The sequence below is a fragment of the Scyliorhinus torazame genome, chromosome 3 (genome assembly GCF_047496885.1).
Source record: "Scyliorhinus torazame isolate Kashiwa2021f chromosome 3, sScyTor2.1, whole genome shotgun sequence".
NCBI lineage: Eukaryota > Metazoa > Chordata > Chondrichthyes > Carcharhiniformes > Scyliorhinidae > Scyliorhinus > Scyliorhinus torazame.
The window spans coordinates 236,844,596-236,863,579 of NC_092709.1; the positions used below are offsets into that span (position 1 = coordinate 236,844,596).

General features: G+C 47.9%; 1 protein-coding gene across 6 annotated transcripts in view; it reads left to right on the forward strand.

Moving 5' to 3' along the window:
- slc38a9 (solute carrier family 38 member 9) overlaps positions 1 to 18,984 on the forward strand; it is a 151,871-nt gene that overhangs the window by 52,122 nt on the left and 80,765 nt on the right. For 2 of the 6 annotated variants that reach the window (XM_072497025.1, XM_072497026.1), the window contains exon 2: positions 15,649 to 15,813. In XM_072497025.1, the coding sequence (XP_072353126.1) occupies positions 15,716 to 15,813 (98 nt within the window). In that variant the 5' untranslated portion in view covers positions 15,649 to 15,715. Of the gene's footprint in view, positions 1 to 14,213; positions 14,233 to 14,254; positions 14,384 to 15,148; positions 15,307 to 15,648; positions 15,814 to 18,984 lie in introns of those variants that run through there. The other 4 variants (XM_072497031.1, XM_072497027.1, XM_072497029.1 and 1 more) reach the window with 4 other exon arrangements.

The following is an 18,984-nucleotide window of genomic DNA, read 5'->3' on the forward strand; positions in this document are numbered from 1 at the left end:
AACCCTACAGTGCAGAAGGTAGCCACTTGTTCTGTTGAATCTGCACTGACCCTCTAAAGCAGCACTCTACCTTGGCCCACTTCACTGTCTTATCCCTGATAACCCTGCGCATTGATCATGGCCAATCCACCCAACCACATCTTTTGGACTGTGGGAGAAAATCGGAGCACCCAGAGGAAATCCACACATACACTAGGAGAATGTGGAAAGTCCACAGTCCCCCAAGGCCAGAATCGAACCCAGGTCCCTGGTGCTGTGAGGCAGCAGTTCTAATCACTCTGCCATTGATGTACATTACTGGATACTTGCATCCAAGGTACCCATCACACCAGCCAGATTTGGGTCTAGCTCATCTGATAATCAGAGAAAATAGAGCAGGGATATTTGGCCCTTCAAACCTGTTCTGTCATTCATTATGATCATGGCTGATTATCCAACTCAATATCCTACAATTACCCTAGTAATTGACTCTTCCACCCTGTCCATGCACCTCCATAATTTTGTGACTTCTTTCAGGTCACCCCTCAACCTCAGTTGTTCTAGTGAGAACAAACCGATTTTATCCAAACTCGCCTCATCGCTAATGCCCTCCATACCAGGCAAATACTCTTCTGTTCCCTCTCCAAAGCCTCTACATCCTTCTGGTAATGTGGCGATCAGAATTGAACTCTGTATTCCAAGTATTGTTTACCCTCAGTTGATGACCTGTTGAACGCCACTTGGAGTAAGCACGGAGAGTGGCAAGGGTGGGGTATCTCAAATGTCCATTGTCAAGAGTAGCACCATCACAGACGGAATCCTAAATGACATAGCTGCTAGACTGGATCTGAGGCAAGTGACGAGGGAAAAGCGTACTTGACCTCATTCTCACCAACCTCTGTCACCCCCCCCCCCCCCCGACATTCAATGGTATTACCATCACTGAATTGAGATATTATACAATTCTCGGGATGTTTCGTCTTTTGGGAGAGCCTGGGACCGGAAGGTATAATGTGAGCACAAGGTAGCCCATTTAAAGTGCCCAATTTTCTTTTCCATTTGGGGCAATTTAGCATGACCAATCCACCTACCCTGCACATGTTTGGATTGTGAGTGTGAGACCCCCCACAGATGCGGGGAGAATGTGCAAACTCCACATGTACAGTGACCCAGGGCCGGGCTCTAACTTGGGTTCTTGGTGATGTGAGGCAACAGTGCTAACCACTGTGCCGTCTTATCATCTTATGGTCTTAATTTCCACGATTAACATTGACTAAAAATTAATTGGTCAAAGATCAGTTAGCTCTGTTAATTAATATTAACATGTGAAAGATAACCTTAGCTCTGTTAATTAAGAGTACAGTCGTGAAAGATAGCTTTAGTTCAGAAGGTGTAGAATCAGTTTGGGTAGATCAGAAATAGTAAAAGTACAAAGTCGCTTGTAGGAGCACTTTATAGGCCCCCTAACAGTAGTCACACTAAAGGAAGAAATAATGGAGGCTTGTAAGAAAGGTACTGCAACCATCTTGGGTGATTTTAATCTTATTGTAAATTGGACAAGTCAGGTTTGCAAAGATTCATGGTGTGTATTTGGGACAGTTTCTTAAAACGGTACGATCTAGCACTAACCACAGAGCAGATTATTTTTGACATGCAAATGTACAAGAAACAAGATTGGTTAATATCCTCCATAGTAAAGGAGCTTCTAGGCAACAGTGATCATAATATAATGGAATTTCACATGCAGTTTGTGTGAGAAATGTGATCTAAGAAAGTACCCAATTCCTTTTTTTTCCAATTGAGGAGCAATTTAGCATGGCCAATCCACCTGCCCTGCACATCTTTGGGTTGTGGGGGTGAGACCCACACAGATAAGGGGAGAATGTGCAAACTCCACACAGATAGTGACCCAGGGCCAGAGTCAAACCCGGGTCCTTAGACCATTAGGCAGCAGTGCTAACCACTGTGCCACCGTGCCGCCCCTTAAGACTCAATGTCTTACCCTTGTAGTTTATCTAATTAAAATTTTTGAAAACAGTTCATTAAAGTGAACTGGGAAACTCAACCCCCCAATTCGCTCCCATTTATTCCCAGCGAGGTAGCCCCTATCTAGGGCAGAAAAAAAGAAAGAGACACCCTCACCCATCCCGACTACAAGAAGTAAAACAAAATTCATCGCCCCTACAAAGATCAAAATCCTACAGGGAGCCATATCTTTGCCTTAGATAACACCTCTCAGAACAGTTGAATCCCCGCCCCCTCATCCCTCATCATACAACCTATACGAAACACTCCCATCCCAACCCAAAACACCAAAGATATGCATAGTACAAAATACCCCGGAACCTCTATCTCTTAACAACCATACAAGTCCCCACAGGGCCCATTTAGCTTGATCCCAGTCCATGCTTTTTAAAATAGGCTTTGGCCTCCTCCGAAGTGTCAATGTAATAGCCCCTTGACTCGAAGGTAACCCACAGCCTCGCCAGGTACACCGCTCTGAACCGCACTCCACTCTTGTGCAATGCTGTCCCCCACCTCCTCAAGCTCCACTCTGACATTTTGACAGATTGCAATGAGGCTCTGTTCCCACCCCTCCCATCATTTTTCTGAACATTTGCGAGGAATATACAGGATTCGGGTCCTAGGAAACCCCACGATTCTCCTTTTATTTCCTTGACCGATTCTCCAGGTTGTCCACCTTTGCCCTCTCCACCACCAGTGAGATCTCGGCCTCCGAGGCAAGTTGTTTGTTGTCCCTCGACAGAGCCTCCTCCACACCCTTAATACCTTGCCATGCTCAATTCACAGCTTGCAATGTTTTCTCCAGCTTTTCTCAGACAGGGCCCAGCACCGCCTCAATCAACCTACGGAGGGTTTCAAACACCACTCTTCTTTGCCTCTCCATGCTTGTCAGATTCCTTAGCCAGTACCCCAGTTAGCATGTCTGCTGTGATCGGGGTGGCTGGAGCTTCCACCAGCTTCCCTGCTTAAGTACCACGTGAAGAATTTCCGGACGCAGACAACTTGTGTCCAGCCTTTTTAGACATTCTTCAACAATAGACTCTTCTACTTTCAGATAGGTAGAATTTGCCCACCAAAAAACCCCAGGAACCTTGCAAAAAAGGCCAAAATACCAATACCTTGGCGGGAGCTATTTAGTGCATCACTACCTCCTACACGTCCTGGTAGGCCAGAAAATTGGAGAGATTTTAGAAAACCAACAATGAATGAGGAAGGCCAAATGAGAGAGAACGAGCTAAAAATGTAAAATGAGATATTAACGGCTATTACAGTTATTTATAAAGTAAACCATTGAAGTGAGCATTGGACCCTTGGAGGGTGAGACTGGGGAATTAATAACAGTAGAAGTACAGGTATGTTGCATATCTTCAATGCAGAAGACACAAAATACACTCTAAGGACACAAATATAGTTTTTATTTCCAATTAATTGTCAATTTAGCGTGGCCAGTCCACCTCCCCTGCACATCTTTTGGTTTTGGGGTGAAACCCACACAGACACGGGGAGAATGTGCAAACTCCACACGGACAGTGACCCAGAGCTGGGATCGAACCCAAGTCCTCAGTGCCGTAGGCAGCAGTGCTATACACTGCGTCACCGTGCCCCCCCAAAAATCAAGAGGTTAAAGGGAGGGGAGCGATGAACTTATAATTACATCACTTATAATTACATCACTAGGGGAAAAGTACTGGGGAAGTGGTTAGCATTGCTGCCTAGGGCACTGAGGACCCGGGTTCGAATCCTGGCCCTGGGTCACTGTCTGTGAGGAGTTTGCACATTCTCCCAGTGTCTGCGTGGGTTTCACCCCCACAACCCAAAGATGCACCGGATAGGTGGATTGGTGACATTAAATTGCCCCTTAAATTGGAAAAAATAATTGGGGTACTCTAAATTTAAGGAAAAAAAGTACTGGGGAAACTTATTAGAACTAAGTCTCCTAGACCTGATGGTTTGTATCTTAGGGTATTAAAAGAAGTGGCTGCTGAGATGGTAGGTCCTCCAGAATGCCCTCAATTCTGGATAAGTCTCCTCAAATTGGAAAACAGCAAATGTAACTGCTGTATGCTTGAAGGGGTCGAGACCGAAAGCTAGAAACTATAGGTCAGTTAGCTTAAAATCCATTATTAAGGGCAACATGGTGGCGCAGTGGGTTAGCCCTGCAGCCTCGCGGCGTTCAGGTCCCAAGTTCGATCCCAGCTCTGGGTCACTGTCCGTGTGGAGTTTGCACATTCTCCCCGTGTTTGCGTGGGTTTTGCCCCCACAACCCAAAGATGTGCAGGTGGATTGAACACGCTAAATTGCCCCTTAATTGGAAAAAATGAATTGGGTACTCTAAATTTAAAAAAAAAAAATCCTTTTATTAAGGAGGTGGTGATAGGACGTTCAGAAAATCAAAATACAATCCCATGATTTTTATGAAAGGGGAATTGCATGTGATTGAGGCAGTAACAAACAAAGTGAATAAAGGTGAACCTGTGGATATATTGCTCTTGGATTTCCAGAAAGCATTTGAATAGCTGCCACATCAAAGGTTACTGCACAAAATAAGAGCTGCTGGTGTAGGGGATAATTTATCAGCACAGGCAAAGAATTGGTTAACTCGCAGGAAGCTGAGCGTAGGAGTAAATGGGTCATCATGGGATGAAGGGACCAAATGTGTGGTAGCCAAATTGGCTGAGGACCCCCAAGATAGGTAGGAAACTAAGCTGTTGAGGATGCAAAGTATTCAAGGGGATTTGGGTTAAGAATGGCAAATATTCGGCAGTAAACAAAATAATGTGGGAAAATGTATACTTGTCCACTTTGACAGGAAGAATACAAAAGCAGTATATTATTTAAGACTGCTGGACTCTACGGTACAAAGGTATCTTTAGTGTTGGAGGCAGGGTGCCCCTCGCGAGCGAATCTGTGCACATCTCCCACAAGTGCGGGGCCAGTGCAGTCCCAAATTATTTGTAGGAGTTTGCTGGGAACCCATTGTGTCCCGGCGTCTTGCCCGTTGGAGCTGATGCTCTCCATGACCTCTCCCAGTCCTCGCGATGCTTCCAGCCCCCCCCCCCCAATCGTCCCCAATGACTGGCTTGTCCAGTACATCAAGGAACTGTTTCATCCCAGAGTCCCTTTTGGGGGGCTCAGGTGTACAGCCCCTGGTAGAAGGCCTTGCATGCTCCATTTACCTTTTTGGTTTGGCTACCAGTCCACCTCTGCCATCCTTCACCTGTGCTATTTCTCTTGTGGCTGCCTGCTTTCTCAGCTGGTGAGCCAGCAGGCGGCTAGCCTTGTCTCTGTGTTTGTAGAAGGTCCCCTGTGTCTGGCGGAGTTGGTATACTGCCTTCCTGGTGGTTAGGTTAAAGTCCATTTGCTGCTTTTTCCCCTCCGCCAGATGCTCTATGGCTGGGGCCCCAGAGTATCTTCTATCGACCTCCAAAATGGAGTTGATCAGTTGCTGCTGAGCCACCCTCTCTTCCCTGTCTCTGCTTGCCTTATAGGTGATAATTTCTCCTCTAATCACAGCCTTCAGTGCCTCCCAGAACACGGAGGGTGAGACCACCCCATCCCAGTTGTTAGTAATGCATTCCTCTATGGCCTGTGATGTTTTCTGGCAGAAGACCTTATCGACCAAAAGGTCCGTGTCCAACCTCCATGTGGGGTGTTGGGCACGGCCCGTCTCCAACCCATCAGTGGGTGCGCCCACCCCAATGATCAGTCGGTGCAGGGATTTCACCATGGTCTTCTTTACTAGCTCCGTGACAACCTAGTTTGGTGCGTACATGTTGACTTAAGACCATCGGTTCCCCATCCAGGATACCGCTGACCATGACGCACTGTACCTCCTTGGTCCGTCTTTGTCGCAGTGAACATTGTCCTCTTATCAGTATGGCTACCCCCCTAACTCTTGTCCCGCAGCAGGAATGGTAGGTCTGTCCCACCCACCCCTTCCTTGCCTGCAGTAGGTCCTTCTCCCTCAGGTGCATCTCTTGGAGGAAGATTGTTGGCTTTCACACTTTTCAGGTGGGAGAAGACTCTGGATCTTTTCACTGGGCCATTAAGTCCCCTGACGTTCCAGGTGACTATTCTGATAAGGGTTTTTTGTCCTCCTCCTCCTCTTCCCCCCCCCCCCACCCCCTAGTGAATCAATCATACTTAAAAAAATTTAATTTAGTGTACCCAATTATTATTTTTTCCAATTAAGGGGCAATTTAGCATGGCCAATCCACCTAACCTGTACATCTTTTTGGGTTGTGGGGGTGAAACCCACGCAGACACGGGGAGAATGTGCAAACTCCACACAGACTGACATGGGGCCGGGATTCGAACCCGGGTCCTCAGCGTCACAGTCCCAGTGCTAATCACTGTGCCACCGTGCTGCCCCTGAATCAATCATACTTGCCAGGCGGATGCACCCCTGCACTCCAAGGTTTCTCTTTGATGGGGGTGTTCCTTTTTCCAGGGACCACCCAATATAGCCACCAACTGTATTTACTCCACGTGAGTGAGCCCCTGCACTCCGGAGGTTCCCTTTGTTCAGGGACCCTCAAGTGGCTACTTTTGGTGCCACCCTGTTCCACGTTTCAGAGAGTGACCTGCTGAAGCCAGACTAAAGTCCTCCCACCACCACCACAGTCGTCGTTCGGGTCACCTGCACCACAGAGCCAAGATCATCATTCACAATGATGTGGAGATGATGGCGTTGGACTGGGGTGAGCACAGTAAGAAGTCTGACAACACCAGGTTAAAGTCTAACATGTATGTTTCGAATCACTAGCTTTCGGAGCAGTGCTCCTTCCTCGGAGTGGGCAGACATCTACAGATGCTGAAAGATGCTCTCGTACGAATGGGATATGGCGCTCGACTCATCGATCGACAATTCCAACGCGCCACAGCAAACAACCCTCCTCAGAAGACAAACACGGGACACAACCGACAGAGTACCCTTCGTTGTCTAGTACTTCCCCGGAGCGGAGAAACTACAACATCTTCACAGCCTTCAACACGTCATCGATGAAGACTACATCTTGCCAAGGTCATCCCCACACCCCCACTACTTGCCTTCAAACAATCGAGCAATCTCAAACAAACCATTGTTTGCAGCAAACTACCCAGCCTTCAGAACAGCGACCACGACACCACACAACCCTGCCATGGCAATCTCTGCAAGACGTGCCAGATCATCGACATTACACGTGAGAACACCTCCCACTAGGTACGCAGTACATACTCGTGCGACTTGGCCAACGTTGTCTACCTCATAACGCTGCAGGTCCCGAAGCGTGGTACATTGGCGAGACCATGCAGACGCTGCGACAACGGGTGAACTGACATTGCGTGACCGTCACCAGGCAGGAATGTTCCCTTCCAGTCGGGGAACACTTCAGCAATCCAGGGCATTCAGCCTCTGATCTTCGGGTAAGCATTTTCCAAGGCGGCCTTCAGGATGCGCAACAACGCAGAATCGCTGTGCGGAAACATATAGCCAAGTTCTGCACACATGAGTACGACCTCAACTGGGACCTTGGATTCATGTCGCATTACATTCACCCCACCCCCCCACACCATCTGGCCTGGGCTTGTGAAATCCTACCAACTGTCCTGGCTTGAGACAATTCACACCTCTTTAACCTGTGATTTTAAATCTCTCTCTCTAGTTGCTCTGTCTGGACCTGTAGACTTAATTACCTGCAAAGGCTCGCATTCAAAGTATCATATTGCATCTTTGACTTTGTCTAGATATGTTTCTGGAACCCACCTTTTCATTCACCTCAGGAAGGAGCGGTGCTTGGAAAGCTAGTGATTCGAGGACTTCCGGGTGCGGCGATGACCAGCTAAGTCGCACGTTTCGGCAGCTCCCTGTGAAACGGACTTTTGGGCTCTTGATAGGAGCCCCAACGGCAATTTTGACAGCTAAAAACACTGTGCGGTAAACCAGAAGGGAATCCACCCTGGATACGGATGGAAAAAGGAGGAGAGAGTGGCCAGATTGCAGTGGATCCTTTAGAACAGCGGCAAGGAAGGCAAGCAAGAACCAAGATGGCGTCGGATGGTGGCAGTTTAACATGGGGCCCTGAACAACAAGAGTTCTTGAAATGCTGTGTGGAAGAGATCAAAAAGGAAATGAAGAAAGAGCTGTTGGCCCTGATACTACAGGCGATCGAAGGGCGAAAGGAGGAACAAAAGACCCAGGAGCGGGAGCTTCGGGTCGTGAAGGCAAAGGCAGCCGAGAATGAGGACAAAAATACAGGGCCTGGTGGTGAAGACGGAGACGCAGGAGGCACATCAGAAACGATGTGTGGAAAGGTTGGAGGCACTGGAAAACAACGCAAGGAGGAACAACCTGAGGATTCTTGGTCTTCCTGAAGGTGTGGAGGGAGCGGACGTCGGGGCATATGTGAGCACGATGCTGCACTCGTTAATGGGAGCGGAGGCCCCGGCGGGTCCGTTGGAGGTGGAGGGAGCATACCGAGTGATGGCGCAAGGACCGAGAGCAGGAGAAATTCCCAGAGCCATAGTGGTGAGATTCCTCCGTTTTAAGGATAGAGAAATGGTCCTTAGATGGGCGAAGAAAACTCGGAGCAATAAATGGGAGAACGCGGTGATCCGCGTTTATCAAGACTGGAGTGCAGAGGTGGCGAGAAGGAGGGCGAGCTTTAATCGGGCCAAGGCGGTGCTTCATAAAAAGAAGATAAAATTTGGAATGCTGCAACCGGCAAGACTGTGGGTCACATATCGAGGGAGGTACCACTACTTTGAGACGGCGGATGAAGCGTGGACTTTTATTGTGGAAGAAAAACTGGAATGAGCGGGTTATTAAAAAGAACGTTCGAACAAAGTGGTGGGGCGAATGTGTGGGGCAAAGAGGGGTTTTATGTACTAATCCTGCGATGTGGTAACTTTTCTCTCTCCCACAGGTGGTGATGGGGGGAGGAGGGGAGGTGGAGGAGATGGGGCGTTGGCCATTGGGGGCGGGGCCAAGGGAGAAGCGCGGGCTTGGTTCCCGCGCTATGATAATCATGGCGGGAATAGAGAAGCAGGAAGGAGGGGGCGTCGCACGGTGCGAGCCGAGGTCACGGGGGGAAGCCGAGGTCAGCCAGAGTTTGCTGACTTCTGGGAGCAACATGGGGGGAGTAATTACGCTAGCGGGGGATCTAGCGGGGGGGGTGGGAGGGGGGAATTACTGGGTTGCTGCTGCTGGGGAGAGGGGGGAGCTGGTATGGGAGAGGATGGGCGGGGGGGCACCGCCTGGGGGAGATACAGCTGCGTGGGAACCGGGTGAGGAGCTGGAAAAAGGTGATGGCTAATCGACAAGGGGGGGGGGGGGGGGGGGTAGGGTAGGAAGCCCTCCAACTCGGCTGATCACGTGGAACGTGAGAGGGCTGAACGGGCCGATAAAGAGGGCACGGGTACTCGCACACCTTAAGAAACTTAAGGCAGATGTGGTTATGTTACAGGAAACGCACCTGAAACTGATAGACCAGGTTAGGCTACGCAAAGGATGGGTGGGGCAGGTGTTCCATTCGGGGCTAGATGCGAAAAACAGGGGGGTGGCTATATTAGTGGGGAAGCGGGTAATGTTCGAGGCAAAGACTATAGTGGCGGATAACGGGGGCAGATACGTGATGGTGAGTGGCAAACTACAGGGGGAGACGGTGGTTTTGGTAAACGTACATGCCCCGAACTGGGATGATGCCAATTTTATGAGGCGGATGCTAGGACGCATTCCGGACCTAGAGATGGGAAAGCTGGTAATGGGGGGAGATTTTAATACGGTGTTGGAACCAGGGCTGGATAGGTCGAAGTCCAGGACTGGAAGGAGGCCGGCAGCAGCCAAGGTACTTAAAGATTTTATGCAGCAGATGGGAGGTGTAGACCCATGGAGATTTAGCAGACCTAGGAGTAAGGAGTTCTCGTTTTTCTCCTATGTCCATAAAGTCTACTCGCGAATAGACTTTTTTGTGCTGGGTAGGGCATTGATCCCGAAGGTGAGGGGAACGGAGTATACGGCTATAGCCATTTCGGATCACGCTCCACACTGGGTGGACTTGGAGATAGGGGAGGAAACAGGAGGGCGCCCACCCTGGAGAATGGACATGGGACTAATGGCAGATGAGGGTGTGTGTCTAAGGGTGAGGGGGTGCATTGAAAAGTACTTGGAACTCAATGATAATGGGGAGGTCCAGGTGGGAGTGGTCTGGGAGGCGTTGAAGGCGGTGGTTAGAGGGGAGCTGATATCAATAAGGGCACATAAAGGGAAGCAGGAGAGTAAGGAACGGGAGTGGTTGCTGCAAGAACTTTTGAGGGTGGACAGACAATATGCGGAAGCACCGGAGGAGGGACTGTACAGGGAAAGGCAAAGGCTACATGTAGAATTTGACTTGCTGACTACAGGCACTGCAGAGGCACAATGGAGGAAGGCACAGGGTGTACAGTACGAATATGGGGAGAAGGCGAGCAGGTTGCTGGCACACCAATTGAGGAAAAGGGGAGCAGCGAGGGAAATAGGGGGAGTGAGGGATGAGGAAGGAGAGATGGAGCGGGGAGCGGAGAGAGTGAATGGAGTGTTCAAGACATTTTATAAAAAATTATATGAAGCTCAACCCCCGGATGGGAGGGAGAGAATGATGGGCTTCTTGGTTCGGCTGGAATTTCCCAAGGTGGAAGAGCAGGAAAGAGTGGGACTGGGAGCACAGATCGAGGTAGAAGAAGTGGTGAAAGGAATTAGGAGCATGCAGGCGGGAAAGGCCCCGGGACCGGATGGATTCCCAGTCGAATTCTATAGAAAATATGTGGACTTGCTCGCCCCGGTACTGACGAGGACCTTTAATGAGGCAAAGGAAAGGGGACAACTGCCCCCGACTATGTCTGAAGCAACGATATCGCTTCTCTTAAAGAAGGAAAAGGACCCGCTACAATGCGGGTCCTATAGACCTATTTCCCTCCTAAATGTAGATGCCAAGGTCCTGGCCAAGGTAATGGCAATGAGAATAGAGGAATGTGTCCCGGGGGTGGTCCACGAGGACCAAACTGGGTTTGTGAAGGGGAGACAGCTGAACACGAATATACGGAGGTTGTTGGGGGTAATGATGATGGCCCCACCAGAGGGAGAAACGGAGATCGTAGTGGCGATGGATGCCGAGAAAGCATTTGATAGAGTGGAGTGGGATTATTTGTGGGAGGTGTTGAGGAGGTTTGGCTTTGGAGAGGGGTATGTTAGATGGGTGCAGCTGTTGTATAGGGCCCCAGTGGCGAGCGTGGTCACGAATGGACGGGGATCTGCATATTTTCGGCTCCATCGAGGGACAAGGCAGGGATGCCCTCTGTCCCCATTATTGTTTGCACTGGCGATTGAGCCCCTGGCGATAGCATTGAGGGGTTCCAAGAAGTGGAGGGGAGTACTTAGGGGAGGAGAAGAGCACCGGGTATCTTTGTATGCGGACGATTTGCTACTATACGTGGCGGACCCGGCGGAGGGGATGCCAGAAATAATGCGGATACTTGGGGAGTTTGGGGATTTTTCAGGGTATAAATTGAACATGGGGAAAAGTGAGTTGTTTGTGGTGCATCCAGGGGAGCAGAGTAGAGAAATAGAGGACCTACCGTTGAGGAAGGTAACAAGGGACTTTCGTTATCTGGGGATCCAGATAGCTAAGAATTGGGGCACATTGCATAGGTTAAATTTAACGCGGTTGGTGGAACAGATGGAGGAGGATTTCAAGAGATGGGATATGGTATCCCTGTCAATGGCAGGGAGGGTGCAGGCGGTTAAGATGGTGGTCCTCCCGAGATTCCTCTTTGTGTTTCAGTGCCTCCCGGTGGTGATCACAAAGGCTTTTTTTAAAAGGATTGAAAAGAGCATCATGGGTTTTTTGTGGGCCGGGAAGACCCCGAGAGTGAGGAAGGGATTCTTACAGCGTAGCAGGGATAGGGGGGGGCTGGCACTACCGAGCCTAAGTGAGTATTATTGGGCCGCTAATATTTCAATGGTGAGTAAGTGGATGGGAGAGGAGGAGGGAGCGGCGTGGAAGAGATTAGAGAGGGCGTCCTGTAGGGGGACTAGCCTACAGGCTATGGTGACAGCCCCATTGCCGTTCTCACCGAGGAACTACACCACAAGCCCGGTGGTGGTGGCTACACTGAAGATTTGGGGACAGTGGAGACGGCATAGGGGAAAGACTGGAGCCTTGGGGGGGTCCCCGATAAGAAACAACCATAGGTTTGCCCCGGGGGGAATGGATGGGGGATATGGAATGTGGCAAAGAGCAGGAATAACGCAACTGAAAGATCTGTTTGTGGATGGGAAGTTCGCGAGTCTGGGAGCGCTGACCGAGAAATATGGGTTGCCCCAAGGGAATGCATTCAGGTATATGCAACTGAGGGCTTTTGCGAGGCAACAGGTGAGGGAATTCCCGCAGCTCCCGACACACGAGGTGCAGGACAGAGTGATCTCAAAGACATGGGTGGGGGATGGTAAGGTGTCAGATATATATAGGGAAATGAGGGACGAAGGGGAGACTATGGTAGATGAACTAAAAGGGAAATGGGAAGAAGAGCTGGGGGAGGAGATCGAGGAGGGGCTGTGGGCAGATGCCCTAAGCAGGGTAAACTCGTCGTCCTCGTGTGCCAGGCTAAGCCTGATTCAGTTTAAGGTATTACACAGGGCACATATGACTGGAGCACGGCTCAGTAAATTTTTTGGGGTGGAGGATAGGTGTGCGAGGTGCTCGAGAAGCCCAGCGAATCATACCCATATGTTTTGGTCATGCCCGGCACTACAGAGGTTTTGGATGGGGGTGACAAAGGTGCTTTCAAAAGTAGTAGGAGTCCGGGTCGAACCAAGCTGGGGGTTGGCTATATTTGGGGTTGCACAAGAGCCGGGAGTGCAGGAGGCGAGAGAGGCCGATGTTTTGGCCTTTGCGTCCCTAGTAGCCCGGCGCAGGATATTGCTAATGTGGAAAGAAGCCAAGCCCCCGGGGGTGGAGACCTGGATAAATGACATGGCGGGGTTTATAAAGCTAGAGCGGATTAAGTTCGTCCTAAGGGGGTCGGCTCAAGGGTTCACCAGGCGGTGGCAACCGTTCGTCGAATACCTCGCAGAAAGATAGACGGAATGGGAAAAAGAAGGCAGCAGCAGCAGCCCAGGATCGGGGGGGGTGGGGGGAGGAGGAACCAGAAGGACTCTCAGGGTTGTTAATATATACTGTATAGTATGTATAGGTCGTTGCTACAGATAATTATATATTGGACTGTTAAATTATATTTTTGGAGAGTGTTACTTGTGACAAGGCAGTTGCCAATTAGGGCTAGTTTTCATTTTTGTTATTTATTATTTATTCATTTAAAAAAAAAAAATTTTTTTGTTTATAAAATAGGTCATTGTTATTTGTGTTGTTATAATATTGTGTAAAGGATGCACAATGTACTGTGTTGGTTGACCAAAAATTTTCAATAAAATATTTAATAAAAAAAAAGGAAAGCTAGTGATTCGAAACAAACCAGTTGGACTTTAGCCTGATGTTGTCAGACTTCTTACTATCATTCACAATGGTGTCCATTATCCCGATGCACATCAGACCGTCGAGGCGTAGGCCCGCTTGCCACCAAAACCACCACTGCAAGCTTGACCCTACCCCAGCCATCTCCGACTGCCTCCATCAAGCGAGGATTCACTCTGGTTCTACCTTGCACTTCACCACCAAACTTCGACCAAGATCATCCAAGGACACAGTGCCAGACATGTATCCCCAAAACATAATTATGCGCATGGTTAGTGATGAGATATTCCGATACTATCGATCGAGATAGGTGAAAAGTTTGCCAATGCAATTATGAGCAATTGTAACTTGAATTCATTATTGCCTTGTTATGGTACTGGTAGTGGGTTAATACAGAAGGATTTGCGCTCTTATTTCGCTCCCCCGCCACCCCCCTCAATCTCTATGAAGAAGTTCTTCTTAAAACATGGGATTAATAGATGAATGGAGCTAGAGCTCGCAACCCGCCCCCCCCTCCTTCTGAAGTATCTTGGGCTGTTTTATTATGTTAAAGACACTTATATTTTCTGGATTGAATTTTGTAATCAAATTCTTGTGGGCCATCTAAGGCTGCATGCTCCACTCGCATGCAGCTGACCTAGTTATCTTGATGACACTTAGTCCAGTAATGATAACAATAGGTTCACATGCTACATCGGTTATTGTACCTTGATCCTGTTGATTTTTGCAGCAAGCTGAAGAGGTTAGTAGAGCTACACTGTCGAGCTTTTCGATGTGTGCAGTATTCAATTCCAGGTTTGCATGCTAAGATAATTCGGGTGCCGATAATATTTCAATGAATGAATGTAATTCCTCATTTGGTGTTTAGATTGGTTACCTGACTTACAAAATTGGTTAGTGATGAGATGCTATCGATTTATGAAATGTGAAAAGTTTGCTTTTGTATTGCAGTTGTAATTTGAATTAATTATTGCTTTGTGGGCACAGTGGGCTAAACAGCTGGCTTGTAATGCAGAACAAGGCCAGCAGCGCGGGTTCAATTCCCATACCTGCCTCCCCGAACAGGCACCGGAATGTGGCGACTAGGGGCTTTTCACAGTAACTTCATTTAGGCCTACTTGTGACAATAAGTAGTTTATTATTATTATTGTGGTGCTGGTACAGCGTGTTAGACAGATCATTGGTAGAAGGAATCTCTCTCTCTCTCTCTCTCTCTGGTGTTTAGTGAAACTGGAACTCATTTCCTGAGCGAACTCTCACATAAGCATCATCTGAGCATTTAAGCTCTATGACTGAGGTTGCAGTGATTTTGGATTTGGATTGAATGTGACGTGGGTTGAACTGTTTCCTGTCTTTTGAGTATAATTTTTTTTTTTTTAAATGTTTTAAGTAAATTTATAGTACCCAATTAAAGGGCAATTTAGCATGGCTAATCCACCTCACCTGTACATCTTTTGGGTTGTGGGAGTGAAACCCAAGCAGACATGGGGAGAATGTGCAAACTCCACGGGGACAGTGACCCAGGGCTGTGATTTGAACCCAGGTCCTCAGCGCTGCAGTCCCAGTGCTAACCACATGCCCGTCTTTGGATTCTAATTAATTCTAACTATAATCTTTTGTTATTGTCACAAGTAAGCTTACATTAACACTGCAATGAAGTTACCGTGAAAAGCTCCTAATCGCCACATTCCGGCGCCTGTTCGGGTACATTGAGGGAGAACTCGGAATGTCCAAATTACCTAACAGCACGTCTTTCGGGATTTTGTGGGAGGAAACCGGAGCACCTGGAGGAAACCCACACAGACATGGGGAAAACGTGAGTGACCCAAGCAGGGAATCGAACCTGGGACCCGAGTGCTGTGAAGCAAAAAGGCTACCCACTGTGCTACCGTGCCTCCCTTCCATGCCTGGAGGTGAGCTGCAGAATTGCAGTGCGGTAAATGACAGTAGCCTCCTTTTAAATAGTTTACCAATCGAGGTAGTAATGTAAAAGTTTTTGAGTTCACTCAAAATGGATTTGTCACCATATTAGGATATAGCTGGAGATGGGAGCTTCACATCTTTCCATTCATGACTTGTTTCTAGCTACAATGGCAACAGTTTATTTTGATTTTTTTTAAAATTAACTATCTTTGTATGTGTGTGCCTTATAATACAGGGCTCCATAGAACAGTAACCAATGAAAACATAGCAATTGGGCATCAGGGAACCAAATAGACTGAAATATGGCAGATGAACTCCAGCCGTTATTGACTCCTGTGGTTGAAGATGAATCAACATATCGTGAACAAACCAGAAACGAGCCAGAATTAAATTCAAGAAGGTAAGATTTAAGGAATAATCTTCACCAGCAGATCAACAATATTAAATATGCCAAACAAACCTGCATTATTTTGGAATAAGTTATAGATGGCGACCTGGGAGGGTTTGACATTTATTAGTTCATGGAATATGGCTGTCACAGGCTGGGCCAGCATTTATTGCCCATCCCTGATTGCCCTTGAGGGGACAGTTGTGGGTCAACCATATTGCTGTGTGTCTGGAGTCCCATGCAGGCCAGACCAAGTAAGGGCGGCAAATTTCCATCCCTAAAGGATATTAGTGAACCAGATGGGTTTTTATGACAATCGACAATGGTTTCATGGTCATCATTAGACTTTTAATTCCAGATTTTTATTGAATTCCGATTTCACTATCTGCAGTGGCGGTATTTGAACCTGGGTTCCCAGTAAATCTCTGGTTTACTAATCCAGTGATACTGCCACCGCCTTTCCTCAAATGTGTAACTAAACGTACAGATTTTAAACAAAATATGGAGTACCCAATTTTATTTGCCAATTAAGGGGCAATTTAACATGGCTAAATCGCCTACCCTGCACGTCTTTTTAGGGTGTGGGGTGAGACCCACGCAGACACTGGGTGGATGTGCAAACCCCACTCGGACAGTGACCCGGGGCCGGGATCGAACCCGGGTCCACGGCGCTGTGAGGCAGCAGTGCTAACCACTGCACCACCGTGCCGCCGAAGTATATTTAAATATCATCAGTAATTTTATATTTTTTCCTCCTGGAGGAAGGTAATTTTGAGAAATATGATTGCAAAAATTACGAGAATGCAGATACTGGTAGCAGATTTTATTTTGTCTTTCCTTGACTCATTGCTGCAACATACCACCACAGGGGCAAGTGATTGGCACATCACAAATTGGGCATTCACCTGAACAGTGATAGCATTGTGAGCTATTCAACTGTTGAGGCCATCACTATTGAGAGGGCAAGCCTCCCCTTGTCTGATCATCCATCCCACCCATGAATAGGAACTTTGCTAATGTTTTCCTGCTTAATATACTTGTTCTCTCAATCACTGCCTCAGTTGAATGCAGGGCAAACTGGGATCAAGTAAGCAATTTATTTGTTGATTTTATTTGGGTTTTTTTTGGGGGGGGGACATACTGGCCAGTCACAATCTTATTCCTAGCATGCAACTGGCCCAATATTTTGGAATCAAACAACGGATACCACGGCCTAAATTGAAATGTGTTCACTCCACAAAAGGCCAAAGGATCTTCCTGGTATTTATCGTTTAATGCCACACTGCAATGCACTAGTACTTTTATCTGCAGAAAACAATTTTAAGACATACATTTGGCAGCTTTCTGTTTTGTATGACAATTATTTGTGCTGTGTTGGGCATCATCTGCTGTGGCTAGAGCCCCACTCTAGCATAGCAGTCTCTGTTGTGTGTTTTGCGGGGGAGGATGGTGGGCTGAGGAGGTGCACAATTCGCTGGCCTCTATCAACATGCAAATTAGGAACAGGAATGGGCCACTTGGCTCCTTCAGACTGATCTGACGTGGCCTCAATTAAACCCTGTGTTGCAATAAAAACCATTGTTTTTTTGGACAATGAGCGTGACCAGATAAGCGAGTCGGAGACGCGAGTTGAATACAGTCTAAAATTGCAGCTTTGTTGTTGATCAGTATAATCACTAACAATACATCAATACAAAACAATCAAAGCTAATTAACTATATCATACAATGTAAAACACTCAAGATGTAGAGGAGCACTACTGTTAGTGTAGTTAGAAATTTAAGCGCTCACATCAATCACTAACTAAATCCCCCAGAGAAGATTGGTATTGCCCTCACTGAATCAGCTAGCCTGGCCACTTTGGTGTAATGGTTATTCTCTTGATTGCAATCTCTGAGGTCACCTTGTCGCGAATGTTGGTCTGTAGTAATCGCTCTCGTAACCATTAAAGCACAAGTCCTTTATACCCATTTCTTCCTTAAGACATGACCTCCTTTTGTGATTATCTCTTCCTTTGTTGGTTGCTCACCCCGTTACCGGTCTGACGTTGCAACTCTGCTCAGTTTGTGTATTCTAGTGGGGCAGGGGCATACAGGTCTTGAAGCTACTATATTAGCTTCACCATTTTCCTATCGTGCTCTCAAATAGGACCTCTTGCAGCAGGCATACAGTTATGCCTGCGCACCTCGTATCCCTTGACTCCCTTGTCAATCAAGAATCTATCTAACTCTGCCTTTAAACTGTGGGAACTTTATTTTTAAACTGTGGGAACTTTATTTTTAGAGTACCCGATTCATTTTTTGCCCCAATTAAGGGGCAATTTAGCGTGGCCAATCCACCTACCCTGCACATCTTTGGATTTTGGGGGTGATACCCACACAGACACGGGAAGAATGTGCGAACTTCGCACGGACAGTGACCCAGGGCCGGGATCGAACCTGTGTCCTCGGTGCGTGAGGCAGCTGTGCTAGCCACCGCGCCACCACGCTGCCCCACTCCGTCTTCAAACTATTCAATGATCCTGCCTCCATTGCTCTCTGGGGAAGAGAATTCCACAGATTAACAATCCTCATGTGCCCTTGTTCTTGCAGAAGGGGAAGCATCCTCTCAGCAGCCAACCTGTCAAGCCCCCTCAGGACTTTTATGTCTCAATTTTTTATGTCTCTTGCTCTTTTAAACTCCAATGGGTACAGACCCAACTTGTCCAGCCATTGCACACCAGGTAAACCCCTCAACCCAGGAATCCGTTTGAAACTTGACTAAAATGTTGTTTTTTCAAACAACAGACCAAAACAGTGCTCTAGATGTGCACTCATGTACAGGTGTAGCAAAACTTGCCTATTTGTATCTTCCAATCCCCTTGCAATATTCCATTTGCCTTCCTTGCTGTACCTGCATCAGGGCCTCCTCCCATAATCCAGCCTCCAACTCCCCAGCTCTTCTCACTTTCTCTTCACCTCCCCTATTGGGGCTCCTTCGAACTCTATCAGTTCCTTGTAGCATCCTGCTCGCTTTCTCCCCATACTCGTACACCGGCCCCCTCGCCCTTCTCAACTGCCCAACCGCCTAACTTGTAGATAATGGCCTCTGCCGTTCCTTTAGCAGCCCCGCCTCCGGGCCCCCACATATCTCATGTCCACCTGCAGGATTTCCTCTACTGGCCTTTCTGGCTCCGCCTTCTCG